At 37.9% G+C, this 14417-nt stretch overlaps 2 protein-coding genes across 2 annotated transcripts; one reads left to right on the top strand and one right to left on the bottom strand.

Moving 5' to 3' along the window:
• Nucleotides 1-42: 42 nt before the first annotated feature.
• LOC129570733 (uncharacterized) lies at nucleotides 43-4949 on the top strand. Its single transcript, XM_055450441.1, has 4 exons — nucleotides 43-941; nucleotides 2867-3148; nucleotides 3208-4048; nucleotides 4143-4949. Exons 1-4 carry the CDS (start codon nucleotides 894-896, stop codon nucleotides 4214-4216), a joined length of 1245 nt encoding a protein of 414 aa, XP_055306416.1. The 5' UTR covers nucleotides 43-893; the 3' UTR covers nucleotides 4217-4949.
• Nucleotides 4950-11803: 6854 nt separating this feature from the next.
• Nucleotides 11804-14249, bottom strand: LOC129570474 (uncharacterized). Its single transcript, XM_055450104.1, has 4 exons — nucleotides 14122-14249; nucleotides 12971-13391; nucleotides 12614-12721; nucleotides 11804-12517 (listed from the first exon to the last, which is right to left on the bottom strand). The coding sequence occupies exons 1-4, from the start codon at nucleotides 14137-14139 to the stop codon at nucleotides 12456-12458; spliced, it is 609 nt and encodes a 202-aa protein (XP_055306079.1). The 5' UTR covers nucleotides 14140-14249; the 3' UTR covers nucleotides 11804-12455.
• Nucleotides 14250-14417: the final 168 nt, after the last annotated feature.

The raw sequence follows: 14417 nt of genomic DNA, 5'->3' as shown, positions 1-14417 counted from the left end.
AGTATTGCAGTTGTGTGAAACTGTCATCGTCTAATGTATTATTGTTTCGAAATTACTCGAAACACTCTATGCTTGTCTCGCTCGCTCACCCCAAATTCACACAGATACTACGTATTCAATAGGAAAGAAACAAAAAAACACACATAAAAACAACAACACAACATCGCAGTAAACGTTGGTATTCTTGTATGAAACGCAATATTGTGTTAACTACGCAAACACAGTTGTACCGTTGTAATCATCGTATTCGCATTTGTTTTTTTTTCCTTCTTGTTCGTTTCTCATTTGGATTAGTTTGGTGGTGTCGTGCAGGCAGCAGCAGCAGAAGTGTTTTGCTATTTGTGTGATTGTGTGTTGATAAATAAGTAAATCGGCGAAAGAAAGCTGAATAGAGACGACGAAGAGAAGAGAATCAAAAAGAAGAAGACGGAAAAACACACCGCGAAAGAGAGAAGAAACACGAGAATTATTACAAATTAAATAATAGGACATACAACACGTATCGCTCAGCGAGCAGAGTTGTCTTGAAATATTTTTTTTTGGCAATCAGACATTGTCATCACACGCGTTTTATTGTGCACCACAAAGCAAGCGACATTCAGTGTTTCCAATTTGGTATTTTTTTCTTCTTCATCGAACGAAGTGCAAATCGGATTAAGTTGCAGAAACAAGTAAAAAAAAGAGCAGTGAAAAAAAAACAATTGCAAAATCACCCGAATAACTTGTTGATCGAGTCTTCGTGTGCATCGTTTTCGTGTGTCCAATTCAATCAACGGGCTAATTGTCGTTCATTAAAGACAGATTTGAATAACATTTTGTTATCTGAAAGCGAAAATTAGTTGTTTTTTCTTTTCAACATCGAGCAAAAGTACCGAAGCCATTTCGAAATAAACATGTCGGAAGTTAAAAATTCCACAACAGACATTGATAACAATGTTCAGGTTAGTGTGCAAAATCGAATTGGAATTATTTAGTACATTCATATAATTTGCTCTCCACACACAACGAGAAGAAGAAGAAGCGAACGAAAAAAAAGCAGAACGTCATGAAAACGCTTGAATTTTTCTTGACAATCAACGAATATAATCGGCCCAATTTACGGTTCGAATCGATCGCTGAGCCCGAAATACAGAAAAAAATATTATCAAATCATGAAGAAGAAATATTTTTTTCTTCTCTGTTGGTTGGTTCGTTGGTTGGTTAGTCGAACAAATTACGCCATACAGTGAATTTTGAGCGCTTTCTATGTGCAGTACATACATATAAAACAGAAAATGTGTTTTTGTGTTTCGTTGGTGTGTGTGTATGTGTGTTGATGTGTTGAAGAGCGAGAAGTGTGAGGGCGAGATGGTGAATGTATGACCGTAGCGCCAAATCGAGTGAATCTCATACGAAACCGAATTGTGTGTACGCATTTCGACTCGCTCGCTCTCTAGCCTGTTCCGTACGCATTGCTCATCGTGTGAATACTCGTATTGTGTTGCATATACTTATATATGTATGCATGGTTCGTTCGTGTGTGATATGGCGCGCACGAGAATCGAGTACACACATTTTTATCTTTATACGATTTTTGGTTTGAATGACGAAGGGCATTCGCGCCATGTTTGCGCATTTCAACTATCAAGCATTACATTCGGCAATTCAATTAGCATGATGCGAAATATCGAGCATTCGCTATATAGAATACGATGGATAAACGATTAAAAACAACAGAGAATAGTAAATCATTTACGTTTTTTCTTCAAACTTCTACTCTTCACTCTCTCTCTTTTTTTACCTTCTCTGTTATTTTCCGTTTTTGTTTTCGTTCCGCTGTGTAGCAGTTGGACTGTGTGTGCGTGCGTACGTATGTATGGGTATGAATATGCAAATAAAATGAGCGGGAATGTATTGCGCGCCTCGAAATCGCTTTCGTTTGTGTGCATAGATGTTAGTGCGCTCGTTCAGAGTGTGCGTAGCGGTAAAATGAGAACGGGTTTCAAATGAAGATATTGTCAACAACAATATTTTTTCCGCTAATTTCGACAGAGCAACCATTGAATCGGCAAACTCTTTTACACGGGCAATGTACGGTTGTCGCACTTTATGGGCACCGTGTGCTCCATTTCTACGGCGTAATGTTCAGTTCTTCAAAACTTCAATGCTTGATTTCCTCTAAGCGTGTGTTTGTTAGCGCACTCGCCATTGAGTAATAGTTCAAACAAACTGCCATGCAGTTATTATTTTGATGACGTGATTCGATTATGTGTGCAATTGAATGAACAATTGAACAGAATTATGTGACCGTATTGTATTTGTTTGGCATAGTATTACATTTCACACACGTTTATACAATGTGTCGGCCATGTAGTCGCACAATAGCGGCTACTATTTTACATCGATGTTGCTTTGTTCTCAGAATGTTTTTCAATTATTATTTTTTCTACTCCGTTGACGCTTTGTAAGTCAGTCAGATGTTGATAACGGCTCGAGGAAATTTGATTATGGTGTGAATTTTGCGGTAGATATAAAAAAAGAGTGCTAACGTCAGCGAAACAAAATCCTTTACGATTCACAGACCCTAAAGGTCACTTGTGATGCCACCAACGGCCATTTATTTTAAATCGAATCATTCTTTCGTGAAACTGTCGTGGAACCGTTCACGAATTGTTGCATCTGCGTTGAAACCAAACAGAAAAAGAATAATGTTCAGTAGTCGTTTTTCGCGCCGAATTTGTCGTTTGCTCAGAATGGTGCTTGAGAGCGTTTTAATTCAATTTGACTATTTTGTTTAGAAAAAAATCGGCTAAAATTTTAAAACACATCCAAATCGAGTTAAAAACAAATAATATTTCTAATATGGCTGATTCTTTGATTTTTGCAGAAAGAGACGCCGAAACTAACGCCAAAGAAGCGTTTGTCGCGCGCAGAAAAGGCTCGACTTGAGAGTGAAGAATTGCTCAAGTCGTACGGTGTAACAATCGAATCGGGACGGCAAACGAGGTCAAGTCGTCGCAGCACCGTTGCCGTTGAGTCACCAAAACCCGAACCACCAAAACGCAAACAACCCAGCACGCCGCGTGCCTCGAAAAAGGCTAAAGTCGTTGAAGTCGATCAAACTGACAGCTCGAACCATGTGGACGAAAGCAACAAGAATGAAACACAGGTAAGATTCAGTCAAAAAATGAAATCGAACCTTTTTTAATGAACATTTTATTGGTCTAGATTGCTAAAGCAACAACAACAAACGCGGTGGAAGCAGAAAAGGTCGCCGACTCCGTAGAAGCGTCTACTTCAGAGCCTGAGCAACAAATGGAAGTTGACACTCCAATCGAAAGTACACAGCCCGAGCCAAAAACACAACCGGAAAGTGTGCCGCAGCCGGAAACCATTGAAGATTCGCCGATCGAACAAACACCGATCGACGACGAACCACCAATTGAGGAAGATTCACTACCCATCGCGGCCGATGAGGTGGAAAGTGTTGCACCATCAACGGCAGTCGATTTGACCGAAGTGGTTGAGATTGAAGGTGTTTCTGCAGCTGCAGACACAACCACGACGATTGTTATCAATGATAGTGAGCCCATAATTACCTCACCACCCGAAAGCAATAGGGACAAAGAAGAGCCAATCGAGCTGCAGTCATCACCGAGTGATATTGACCAACAAGAAGATACGGTCACCAATTCACAAGCCATTATCGCTGAGCCCGATGCAATTGTCGATTTGGAATCGTCATCCAATGAAGGTGATGACACAAAATCCGATGGAGTGAACAATTCCCAAGGACTCAATTCGTTGGAATTGGAGGCAATCAATTCGGATTCATCGCTAGGTGTGAGCGAAATTCAAGACGAGCAACCATCATCTGGTACCGATGCAGCAGTATCAAAACAACCGTTGCCAACATCCACAGCCGATGTGACAATTACTGACGTAGCTCCGGTCGCCAAAACCAACGACAATGCGGTGCATTCAAGTGAACGACAAAAAAATGCGGTCGAATCGACAAACAACCAAAAACCCATCGAAATCCCAGACAATTTCCGCACAACAATTACAGGTGACAAGGAGAAATTTTGAAAAATGTTGCATTAAAATAATTGCAAATCATCTCTTGAACATTTCAACTAAAAAGTTGTATTTCTGTTTTGTAGTTGACAATCCGATAGAGGAAACAATCACAACAACATCGGAAACTCTATTGGAGCCAAGCGCCACTACTGCGTAAGCCGCCAAATAAGGATTAAATCACTGTAAGGGAAAGAGTGTGAACAGAAAAGAAGGAAACAAACAAAATTTTTTTTTTGGAATTCAGAAGGAGAAACTATCTATTTTCAAGAGAGTTTTGCAATATATATATTTGAATATACATTTTAATGTATAGATTTTATCGATTAAGATGAAGAATGAAATTTCTTCCACATAATTTCATTATTTGCATTTCAACACACAACAAAGAAAAAGAAAACGTTTGAACAATGAAAATGGAATCAATTCAGAAGAGAATATTTGATTTATGGTCCATATTTTTCTTAAACAGCATGTACTACACAAACAGATGATCTAATTGATTTTAATAATTCAGATAAATTCAAATACTATTTACACATTAGATCACAAAGTGGTTGCATCCGATCGATGCGTAAAGAATGGATTACAAAAAAATGGTTTTGCTTGGACGCAATTTGCATGTAAAATCTGTAAAAAAAAAACAATTCAAAATATCCATAAAATGGCCAATTTTTCTAATTCATGAAATAAACACACAGAACATCAGCAGATTGTCAATGAACTGGGAGAAATGCCATGATGCTTACCCATTTTGATAATGAAAGGATTTTTTTTTGATTTGTTATTTCTTACGATAGATTTAAGTTCGATACCTTATTTTTTTTGTTAGCACACACACCCATTAAAATTTAAGCTGAAGTTTGATCTTAAATAAAGTTACAAGTCAAAAATCAATTGGTTTATTGTCTACAGCTCAAAACTAAGCACTTGCATGAAATCCTTTGATCTCGATTCGAAGGTGGTTTTTTTCTTTAAATTAACAAAGAAAAGCAAATTGTTTGCATTCATTTTCTTCATTTCGATATTCCGAAAAAGAGTTATAATCAATCAAGTACAAAATCAATTATTCAGAACATACAAAATGGAAAAAAACCTTGCAATTTTTACAATTTTTATCAAAAAAGTAAAGAAAATTATAAGAAGTCATATACGCGCCAAAAAAAGAAAAAGAAGAGAACAGTGAAAAATTCAAAGACAAAGCAAGTGAATTTTATTTTCTTATTATTATTACCTTTTTTGAAGAATTAATTAAGATTTTTAAATCGTTTTTTTTTGTAATTTTTAAACAGAGAGTAAAACAAACAAAATCTGAATATATATAAATTGGAGGAAATAAACTGTTGATGTTTTAATTTTCTTTCAAAAGCATTTCGGTTGAAATAGGCGAGCCGAAGAGAAATCGTAAGTAATAACTGTGTTATAAATGACCGAAACGGCACATATAGAAACGCGTAAAATCGCCACTTTCGGATCATTATCTCGTTCACACATCAGACGCATTCGCCACGATTGCTTGCCCACTATTTGTGCACGTAGCACACACATCATGAGCACTTGATGAATGAAGACATCTTCTTGAAACTACACCAACGATGAACAATCAAGATTAGTTTCTCTGTCGTTCACTACTGCCATGTGCAACCAAAACCACAGGCTAACCCACAAAAGTGTTCAAATTCAAGGAAAATTAAGCAAGCAATCGACCCCAACATCATATTCTTACCTGTTTTCAGTCACTCAAAGTGAAACAGAACAAATTATGCACTTTCCAAAGCCAAATTCAAGTGAAACAGAAATAATCCAATCGTTTTTCTAGTACAGAATATAATCCGTTTAGCTGAGTAGTGAAAAGAGATGTGTTTTTTCGTTTAAAAAATTATTTCAAAAAGTAATTTTATTGCTTTCTTCATTCCTTTTGAAATGTCTGAATATCGTGAGTTCATCGTTTTTTCTCTGTCTGTTTACATTGTGATTCAACCTAACTTCCCTGTGTGTAACTAAGATGTTGAGCATATAACATCGTTGCTGCTCAATTATTATTGACATTATTTCTGCGTTGTATTTTGCTTACTTAAAATTACATGAGTACGTACATATGAATACGTTAAATAATGACTTTCGTTAAAAACTTTACAATAAAACCTAAAAAACTAAAGCATTCACTAGACTCCACAATCGCGATGTGGATCCGAAGTTTTAAAATTAAATGGAGGGAGAAAAAAGAAGAACCGCGTGTGGTTTCCTCTAGCACGTGCTAACAAGCGATGCATTCAAATGTATCAGTCGTTTATGCATCCGTTGTAATGGTGTTGCGTAAAATCGTTGTACTCGGTCGAGTGTTTTCTGGCCCTCATCATAGCGACCGACTTTATTTGGTGTATGATAGGCGCTGTGATTGTTTAGTGAATCGGTGCTGCCGAATGCGGTAACAAAGCTGCTGCTGTTGCTACCACCGCCGCCAATGCTCGAATCCATGCAATGGCTATGACCCAAGAGTCCTGGCGATGCCATCGACGAATTGCAACAGCTTTGATATAGCGATTGTTCCATTTGTTGTCTCTGGCGTTTCTTTTGTGATCTTTGCAATACTTGTAACTGTGTTATAATCGCTTCGATGTTACGTTGTACCTTAATTGTGCGCACCGAAATGGTGTTGTTGTTTTTCTTCATCTCGCGCATCGATCGCCTCGGTGTGTCCACATCACTGCTGTGACACGAATCCATGCTATCGTTCATCAGCGACGATATGCATGGCCGTTTTGGCGTTGAACTGTTCGCCATTTGCATGCGACGATACAAATTTGGGCGCCGTTTAACTGGGGTGCTGCTGCGAAAACTGTTATCGTTGCCATCGTTTTCGTTATGCATGGACTGATCACGTGGACGCATTTTTGGGTATGGCGAAGAAGACGTCAAGCTCGAATTTCTGCGATAATTTTCCAAATTATGAATGACAGCCATGTAATCGGTTTGATTGTACTTCGTATTGAGACGTTGAATGTGCAATAGCGTGCCTCGTAGTTGCGTTTTCAGTTGGTTGCAGTGAATTAGCGCCGAATTTATTTGGCTTACTTCCTCCGATGATTGCATGGCGTTCACGTTTTTTTTTGTTTACAACAGCCGTGTGGTGGTCGATTTCACTGAATCGCTCTACTTCACCTTTATGAATTGACGAAAATGACAAGTTTCACTGGTTCTATTGCTGCTGCTGCGGCTGTGATTTTCGTGCGAACGATGATTTACGATGCGTTAATACCGAATATGGTTGAAATGTCACTTAAATTTTGAGTCAGAACTTAAACAAACAAAATAAAATATCACATAAAATTCGTCGGCAGTAAATGTTCGATGCTTGATCGTCGCATTAACTTTTTTTCTCTACACAATACACAGTTTCCTGGTCTACTTTTTAAGTTAAACAACTACGTCTGTTTTTTGAGAAACAAAATGTCTCTTGTAACAAATGCGACAAAAATTTATTCGATTTCTAAACTTTTTTTTGAGGTGTAAAACTAGACGTGTCAAGATGGTCGAATGTGTTAACTTTATGCTGGTCAAATGTAAAGTGACAGCGTTTCGATGCAGATGATGAATTTTAAAGCAATTCTATGTGTATGAGCACACATTAGAACAACGAAATAGAACGTAGTGAACAATGGAAAAAAAATATGAGAAAAACATCAAAAAGCAAAACTGAAATACTTTTCAACGCACCAATAGAGCTAAGATAGGTAGAAGAAATCGTTCATTGCACACGAACACAACGAAAAGCCGAACGTATCGTTGTTTGCCGGTGAGCTAAAGGGCAAAGAGAACGGTTGACTCAGACGACCACAGACAAATACAAACAACAACACTCACACACAGAGACACAAACAAACAAAAAACATAAACACGGCTTGATCCATTGCAATGTGTACCTTATTCTCTCACATATTCTGAACACTATTGGCAATTAGGAAAGCATTTTTGTCATTTCTCTTTCACCTCATCTCATCTCATCTCATCTCATTTCTTCGTGAGTTCGTTTTTTTTTTCTTTCTCTTCGTTCGTTCGTTATGAACCTCAGTTGCTATTGTTTTTGCAAATAATTTTTTTTTACTGTTTTACTGTTCGGAATACGGCAGTTTATGGCATACTCTCAATTCTGTAATGCCTAATGATGTGGGAATTTCCCGAATATTTTTTCTTCATTCGTTGCAATTGCGTTCCGTTCAGAAGATGGCATACACTACAACGGTTAGAGAAGATACATGAACAAACGGGAAATCGGTTTTTTTTCTATGCAGTTTTATTCTTCGCAAAAATGCAAATAATAATATTGTTTTTGTTGCAAAATGTCGCTTGTTTATTCAAAACATATTCAGCATGCATAGGCCTAATTGCCTGAAAAACAATCAAGATCGAAGTACACACAGATCCATCGGTTTTTGGGGCAAAGATGCATATTATTTTTTTTATAGAGCTTTGAGCTCGAGTTTTTATGATTGCGATGCATGCAAGTATGGGAACGCATGTCACCTGATTGAATATTTTGAAATGACAACAATAAACGCTCCTTTATAATGTCATTAACATTTTTTTGAATATCTCTGTACGAGTTCGTCATTGGGCCAGTCATCGCAAAACCATTTCATAATGTATGCGATGCGTGTGAAGAAATATCTCACTCGAATGTCAACTTCGTTTGTGAATGACCAAAAACTCTCAGGATTCGATTTGGCCGTGGGAACAAGACAGATTTAGAACCATTGATGGAAAAACGAATGGCAAATTGTTATAAAGTGTATATTGCACCAGCTTAAATATTGTATGTATCTATTATTTTCACGTTCATTGAAAGTTTCTACTTGGAACAGTCTAAACAATGGTGGAAAATACGAAGTAAGACACATATTGCTTCATTGCAAATGTTGAAAATGTGATTTTGTCTCTCACAAATTAGGATCTTGTTGTGCCAACAACAGTTTTGCGACCGAAGAAAATCCGCATGAAGCCAAATCCCAACATAGATCAGATACGGATGTGTATTGCGATGACAGCGATATTTCTTCATGCGATCTCTTGCCGACTCGTGTCATTTTTACGTACACCATTTTTCTCAGATGAAAAAATTGTAAGTGGAAAAAAACAGCGGCGAGCAGATGAAGACTTATGAAATTATAGTGTCGAAGCATTGTATTTTGATGGATTTAATTGTTCGTATCGTCCGATTTGCACGGATTTTGACACAGTTTCAACCATATGTGCGCCATATAATGTGGCTTGCTAGTGGTTATGGTTTGCTTTCAGCTTAATGACGACCGATCGCAGAGCGATGATAAATTCATGGTTGGCGCGCAGAAAAACGGGTCAAAATGCATCAAGACGAATGTTCAACTGTGATGATTATTTAATGAAGACACTGTGTTTTTGATTTGCTCGATGTATGTGTACATGAGTGTCGAATTAAAGCAGGTAATGAACCAAATAGCTCCAGCACTGTGGGCGCCCAACTACGGTGTACTGTACACCTATCTGTGTGTACGGCATGTCATAAAAACAGTGTCATTATTCCGATTACATATATGGTGGTTGTTATTTGGTTGTTACCCTTTCGTTATCCGCGGTAATACTGAACTTTCGCTGATATTTGCGCGTCGCGAATTGCGCAACCGATCCCAATTATACATCAAATCATCTCTCTCTGGCATACACAGCAATGTGGTCAAAAGAGTTTTATTGTACAGAATCTTTCGGGCGATTCGTGAACGGTGCTGCAAATCCAAAACAAAACAAAAAATCAGACGAAACAAGAAGAGAAGCACAAATAACCTGTTGATACAGCAAGATTGTACGATTCGAAACTGTGAGTGAAAGAATGTGTGTGTGTGTGTGTGTGTGGTAAAGAGAGAGGCTGTGATAATGTAATTGGCTATTTAGATTGATGCGTTGATGTTAAACACCATTCTATTAATCATGTTAAGTTGTCGGAGACGTTCAATTTGCAATTTGGAAATTGTTCGACAAAAACGAAATGAAAACGCAACGAAAATTGCCATTCATTACAATTGATCGAACTCAATTACATATATAGTTTGGGTGTTTTGTTGTTTTACTTCTACTGTGCATACAAAATTCCGCACCGAAGTCAAATGGCAATAATATATACGGACGTTCAATTGGCCAAATGTAATATGCAAATTGTAGCCGTAAAATAATTTAACTAAAAGGCAATTCAATTGATTCACCAGGAGTCAAGAAATACACAAATTCCACACACAAATCAAATGCACGGCAATTTTGTTTCGCGAATGCCTGTATGCCGAGTATAACTGGCAAAAAGTATGCGTTGGATTCGACATAACCGTCGCATTAAAAGCCCATTCAGGTGGAAAATGCGCACGATGGGCACACGTTCAACATAAAGAGAAAAACACGAGAGAGAGAGAGAGAGAGAGAGAGAGAGAGAGAGAGAGAGAGAGAGAGAGAGAGAGAGAAAGAGAGAAAGAAAAAAAGATTCGTCTCCGATGTGACGGCGACTACGTAATTTTTGTGCTGTATTTTACCTTTCTCTTGGCCATCATCTGAGAGCATCCAAAAAGACAGTTGTTACATGTTTGCGCATCTAAACATTCCCATAAGCAAAACAAAGCGAATCGAATGATTCGATAACATTATCGAATTTAAGTCAACAACAAAAAAATGGAAGGAAGAAAACAAATAGCAATCGGGTGTGTGTAAAGACGACATCATATGACCAAAACCAGAAATCGAAATTGATCAGACATACACACTCGCACACTCATTCAAGTTGTGGTCAAATGTAATGGGCAGCCGGGCAAAATTTGCAATTGGCGATTATGTCGGCGCAGAAAATGCGCTTTACCATTAGATTTCAATCGAAATGCAGCATCTTACACTCACTTGGAATATGGCCCTTCCTTGTTATTTATGAATCCATTGTTGGCCAGCTGGATATTTTGCCATTCACATTGGTTCGCGCTTGTTTTTTCCGCTGTGGCTAATCAAATTGGTTAAATAATAAAGAGCGAGAATTTCAAAGAGCGAAATAAAACAAAGTTGAGGCACGAGCAGATACACGATTTCAACGGCAGAAAAAAAGACATTATACACATGGACAGGGTTTCAACGCTCATGTTTTATTTTTGTTGTTTGATATTATAAGCACATGTAAAACATGGGAAGGCCCAATGATACAAACGAACAAGGCGAGCACATGCGGCACTCTCGCAATCCGATATTCTTTTCACTAGCTTAATGTTAAATGAATGGAACTTAACAACTTCTCATCGTAACAACGATGATAATTGCAAGCTGTCCGCATTAAAAGACTTAAGTCGACGATGTCTGTTTCAATCAAGACAATTCAGCGCATGTGATGCTGTTGTCGACAATTTGGTTTTTTCTTCTTGCAACAATTTTCAGCGATTGCCTCGATAGCCGTCGCATCGCAAAATGACTCACATGCTATTGTATAAGCAATCGATGTGTTCGCCCTTTTCTTCGCACCGCGCACACGCTAACACGGTATTGAACGTGTGTGTGCACGCGAGTAAAAGTATGGTTTTAACAAAATCGCGATGTGTCTACAAACATCTTTCATTTCATTTTATTATATTACATTATCGTTCTCAGGAAGTGATGCACGCATATATGATTCCCATAAATGATTGCCACCTCTGGTTAATTGCCTGCAGAAGAAAGCCATACACCAGCAACAGCAAGAGAAAAACGCGGTGAATTTTTTTACGGTGACAAAATTTTATTTTTTTTTCTCTTCATTTCATAAAACACTTAATAACTAACATCAAAAAAGAATAAAAATGATATATTTACAAATTGTTAAAGAAAATAACAATTATATTCCATGTGAACAGCGCCGATTTCGCCATCAAGATGTTTGAAAGTAGCAGTGCGATTGTTCGTATCAGCTTCGGCTTTTCAATCATTTTGATGGGTTTGCCAAGTAGAAGATTTGTTTGTTTGTTTGTTATCAGTTATTTCGAATGGACAAAACGGAATTCCATATTTCACATATCGATGGTGCAGGCTCTGCTTTTGGTTCGTTGTATTAAACCAGTTTTTTTTACCATCAACTCAACCCGTATGTATTTTCAGTGTGTGTGAATGTTCAGCTGTTGCTATTTTATTCCGTTTTCGATTCCCATTCGTTTAACTGATGTGATGATAATCGTGTTCCGTTTACATATTTCCTTACATTTTTCCATCCGTTTGAATTTGGCGAATTCGTAGTCATTTGGCCTTGCCTAGCGTCATTTTATCATTGTTGGTGTTGGTTTTTTTTTTCGTTGCGAACTATGAGTTTATGTTTTTTCTAATGAAAAAATTTGTTCTTAATTTCACAAGTTGGCTTTTGTTAGACCAAACACTCCTTAGAATGGGGCACCGTATTGTGAGCTTGGGGCTGATGGAGTGCCGTAGCTTGATGATGGTGCTATAACGAAAAAAAAGGAAAAATTCCACGTTAATTGTCGTTAAACATGATGAATCAGTGATTTTCTTTATTAGAATACTTGTTCATTTGACTTACCTGAGATGCTTGGTGCTGAGTAGCTTTGCTGTGGGGCCGAGTACGATTGTTGTGGTGCTGAGTAGCTTTGTTGTGGGGCCGAGTACGATTGTTGAGGAGCTGAGTAAACTAATTTATCAAAATGAAATGAAACAAATTAATTCTTGTTCGTTGCAAATTGACTCTTCTTTAAATTGATCATTATGATGGATTAATCGTGCGATTATCATTTCGATGAATTTATAATTATTCAACGGTATTTTCAAAGTTATTTTATGGACGTTCATTAATATTTGAAAACTTTTTTCCGCGAATAAATTTTGAACGTAATTATTTTTCGCAAAATTTTTGTCTAAAAAGTGAAATGTTATTGTATACCTTGAGCTGGAGCTGGGGCTGGTGAGTATGAGTATCCACCCGATGATGGAGCGGCGCTTTGTTGCGAGAATGAAGCAACTTGGATTGATGGAATGGTGTTTTCCAAGAGGATTCCAACGACACGGCCAGATGGACCCGATGGAACCCCATATTGCGATGATGGGGCCGAGAAAGATGAGGATTGGCTTTCTTCACGCAACAAAATTTGACGAACTTGTTCCAACAATTGTGGATCTACGTTGGCGCCTTCGTTCGATTGAAAACCGCCGCTGCTGCCGCCGAATGAGCTGCCGCCGAAGCTGCTGCCACCGAAACCGCTTGATCCGAAACTGCTACCTCCAAGTCCAGTTGATGGACGATTGTAGCTGTATGGCGATGGTGGTTCGGCTACAACCAAGGTAACCATCGTGACGGCGAATAGCTAAAAAAAAAAATCAACAAACAACACAATGAGGAAAAAAAATCACAATTCCAATCAAAAGGTGAATCTAAAACTAAATTTCTTTCTAAGAAAGTATAACGATGCTTTCCGTTTCGTTAACAAGCACACGATTCGAAGTTTTTTTCCCGCTTCGCTATAAGTTAATATTTCAACGATGGCATTCAGATAATAAATGTTCACTTTCGAAAATTGCACGAATGACGGTCACAAACTGCGTGTCATTTCCTCGAATCGAAATGTCGCGACACAATAGAAAAAAAAAACAACAAGAAAAAAATGTAAAATATGGTGACTGCAATTTTTATGGTAATCCAATCGGCGGGTATCTCAAATCGATTTGCATTTTAGTCTCGGTGGCACAGACTCGCTATAAATCCAATGGCACAGAGTGAAACCAATTCCGGTGACAAAAATCGTGGGTATATCGTCGGTTATTGAAAGTGATGAACACAACAACGACAGCAGCAGAATAGAAAAACTTTTACTTTTGACTTTCGCGATTGTGCACATATGAATTGATCACTCAGTTACAATAACTGTTTTTTTTCCATCTTCTTCATTTCGATTTTTGTCGCTTTCTATAGAATTTCACTAAAACACTGATGCCAATTATATAAAAATCCCATGATCCGTGTGTGATGAAACGAAACGAAATGTAAAAAAAAAAACACAAAAACCCAATTTAACTGGTGCGTTTCAATTCACTTACCGCTGTAAATGAGTTCATTTTGCTTAAGATTTGTTGTTTCCACACGGAAGACTTGTGACTGAATGTGTCTTTTCCAGTCGCGATGCGGCTCTTTATAGGTAAAATCCTCGCGGAATGGTGGAAGGTGAATTTCGTTTTTCTTCTCTCTTTCATTTTGGTATATTTCTTCTTCATCTTTTTTCTTCTTTCGCTTTTCTTTCGCTCCGTGTATCCGTTGTTATGAATCCATATTGTGACCGTTCAGCTAGACCTTCCACTCGATTTCAACGGTGGTGTTGTTGTTGGATGCTTTTTTT

This window comes from Sitodiplosis mosellana, unplaced genomic scaffold, assembly GCF_009176505.1.
Source record: "Sitodiplosis mosellana isolate CC-2019 unplaced genomic scaffold, AAFC_SMos_1.0 Smas_scaffold_1, whole genome shotgun sequence".
NCBI lineage: Eukaryota > Metazoa > Arthropoda > Insecta > Diptera > Cecidomyiidae > Sitodiplosis > Sitodiplosis mosellana.
Note: the sequence above shows the minus strand (reverse complement) of the source record. Positions and strands in the feature narration are given on the sequence as shown.

Bases quoted from the DNA above. Each gene is read 5' to 3' on its own strand.
- LOC129570733 (XM_055450441.1), top strand. From the start codon at position 894: ATGTCGGAAGTTAAAAATTCCACAACAGACATTGATAACAATGTTCAG. The intron at 942-2,866 runs GTTAGTGTGCAA...TGATTTTTGCAG, and splicing joins ACATTGATAACAATGTTCAG to AAAGAGACGCCGAAACTAAC. The intron at 3,149-3,207 runs GTAAGATTCAGT...TTATTGGTCTAG, and splicing joins GCAACAAGAATGAAACACAG to ATTGCTAAAGCAACAACAAC.
- LOC129570474 (XM_055450104.1), bottom strand. The intron at 12,722-12,970 runs GTATACAATAAC...TTGATAAATTAG, and splicing joins AGCCCCAGCTCCAGCTCAAG to TTTACTCAGCTCCTCAACAA. The intron at 12,518-12,613 runs GTAAGTCAAATG...TTTTCGTTATAG, and splicing joins CTCAGCACCAAGCATCTCAG to CACCATCATCAAGCTACGGC.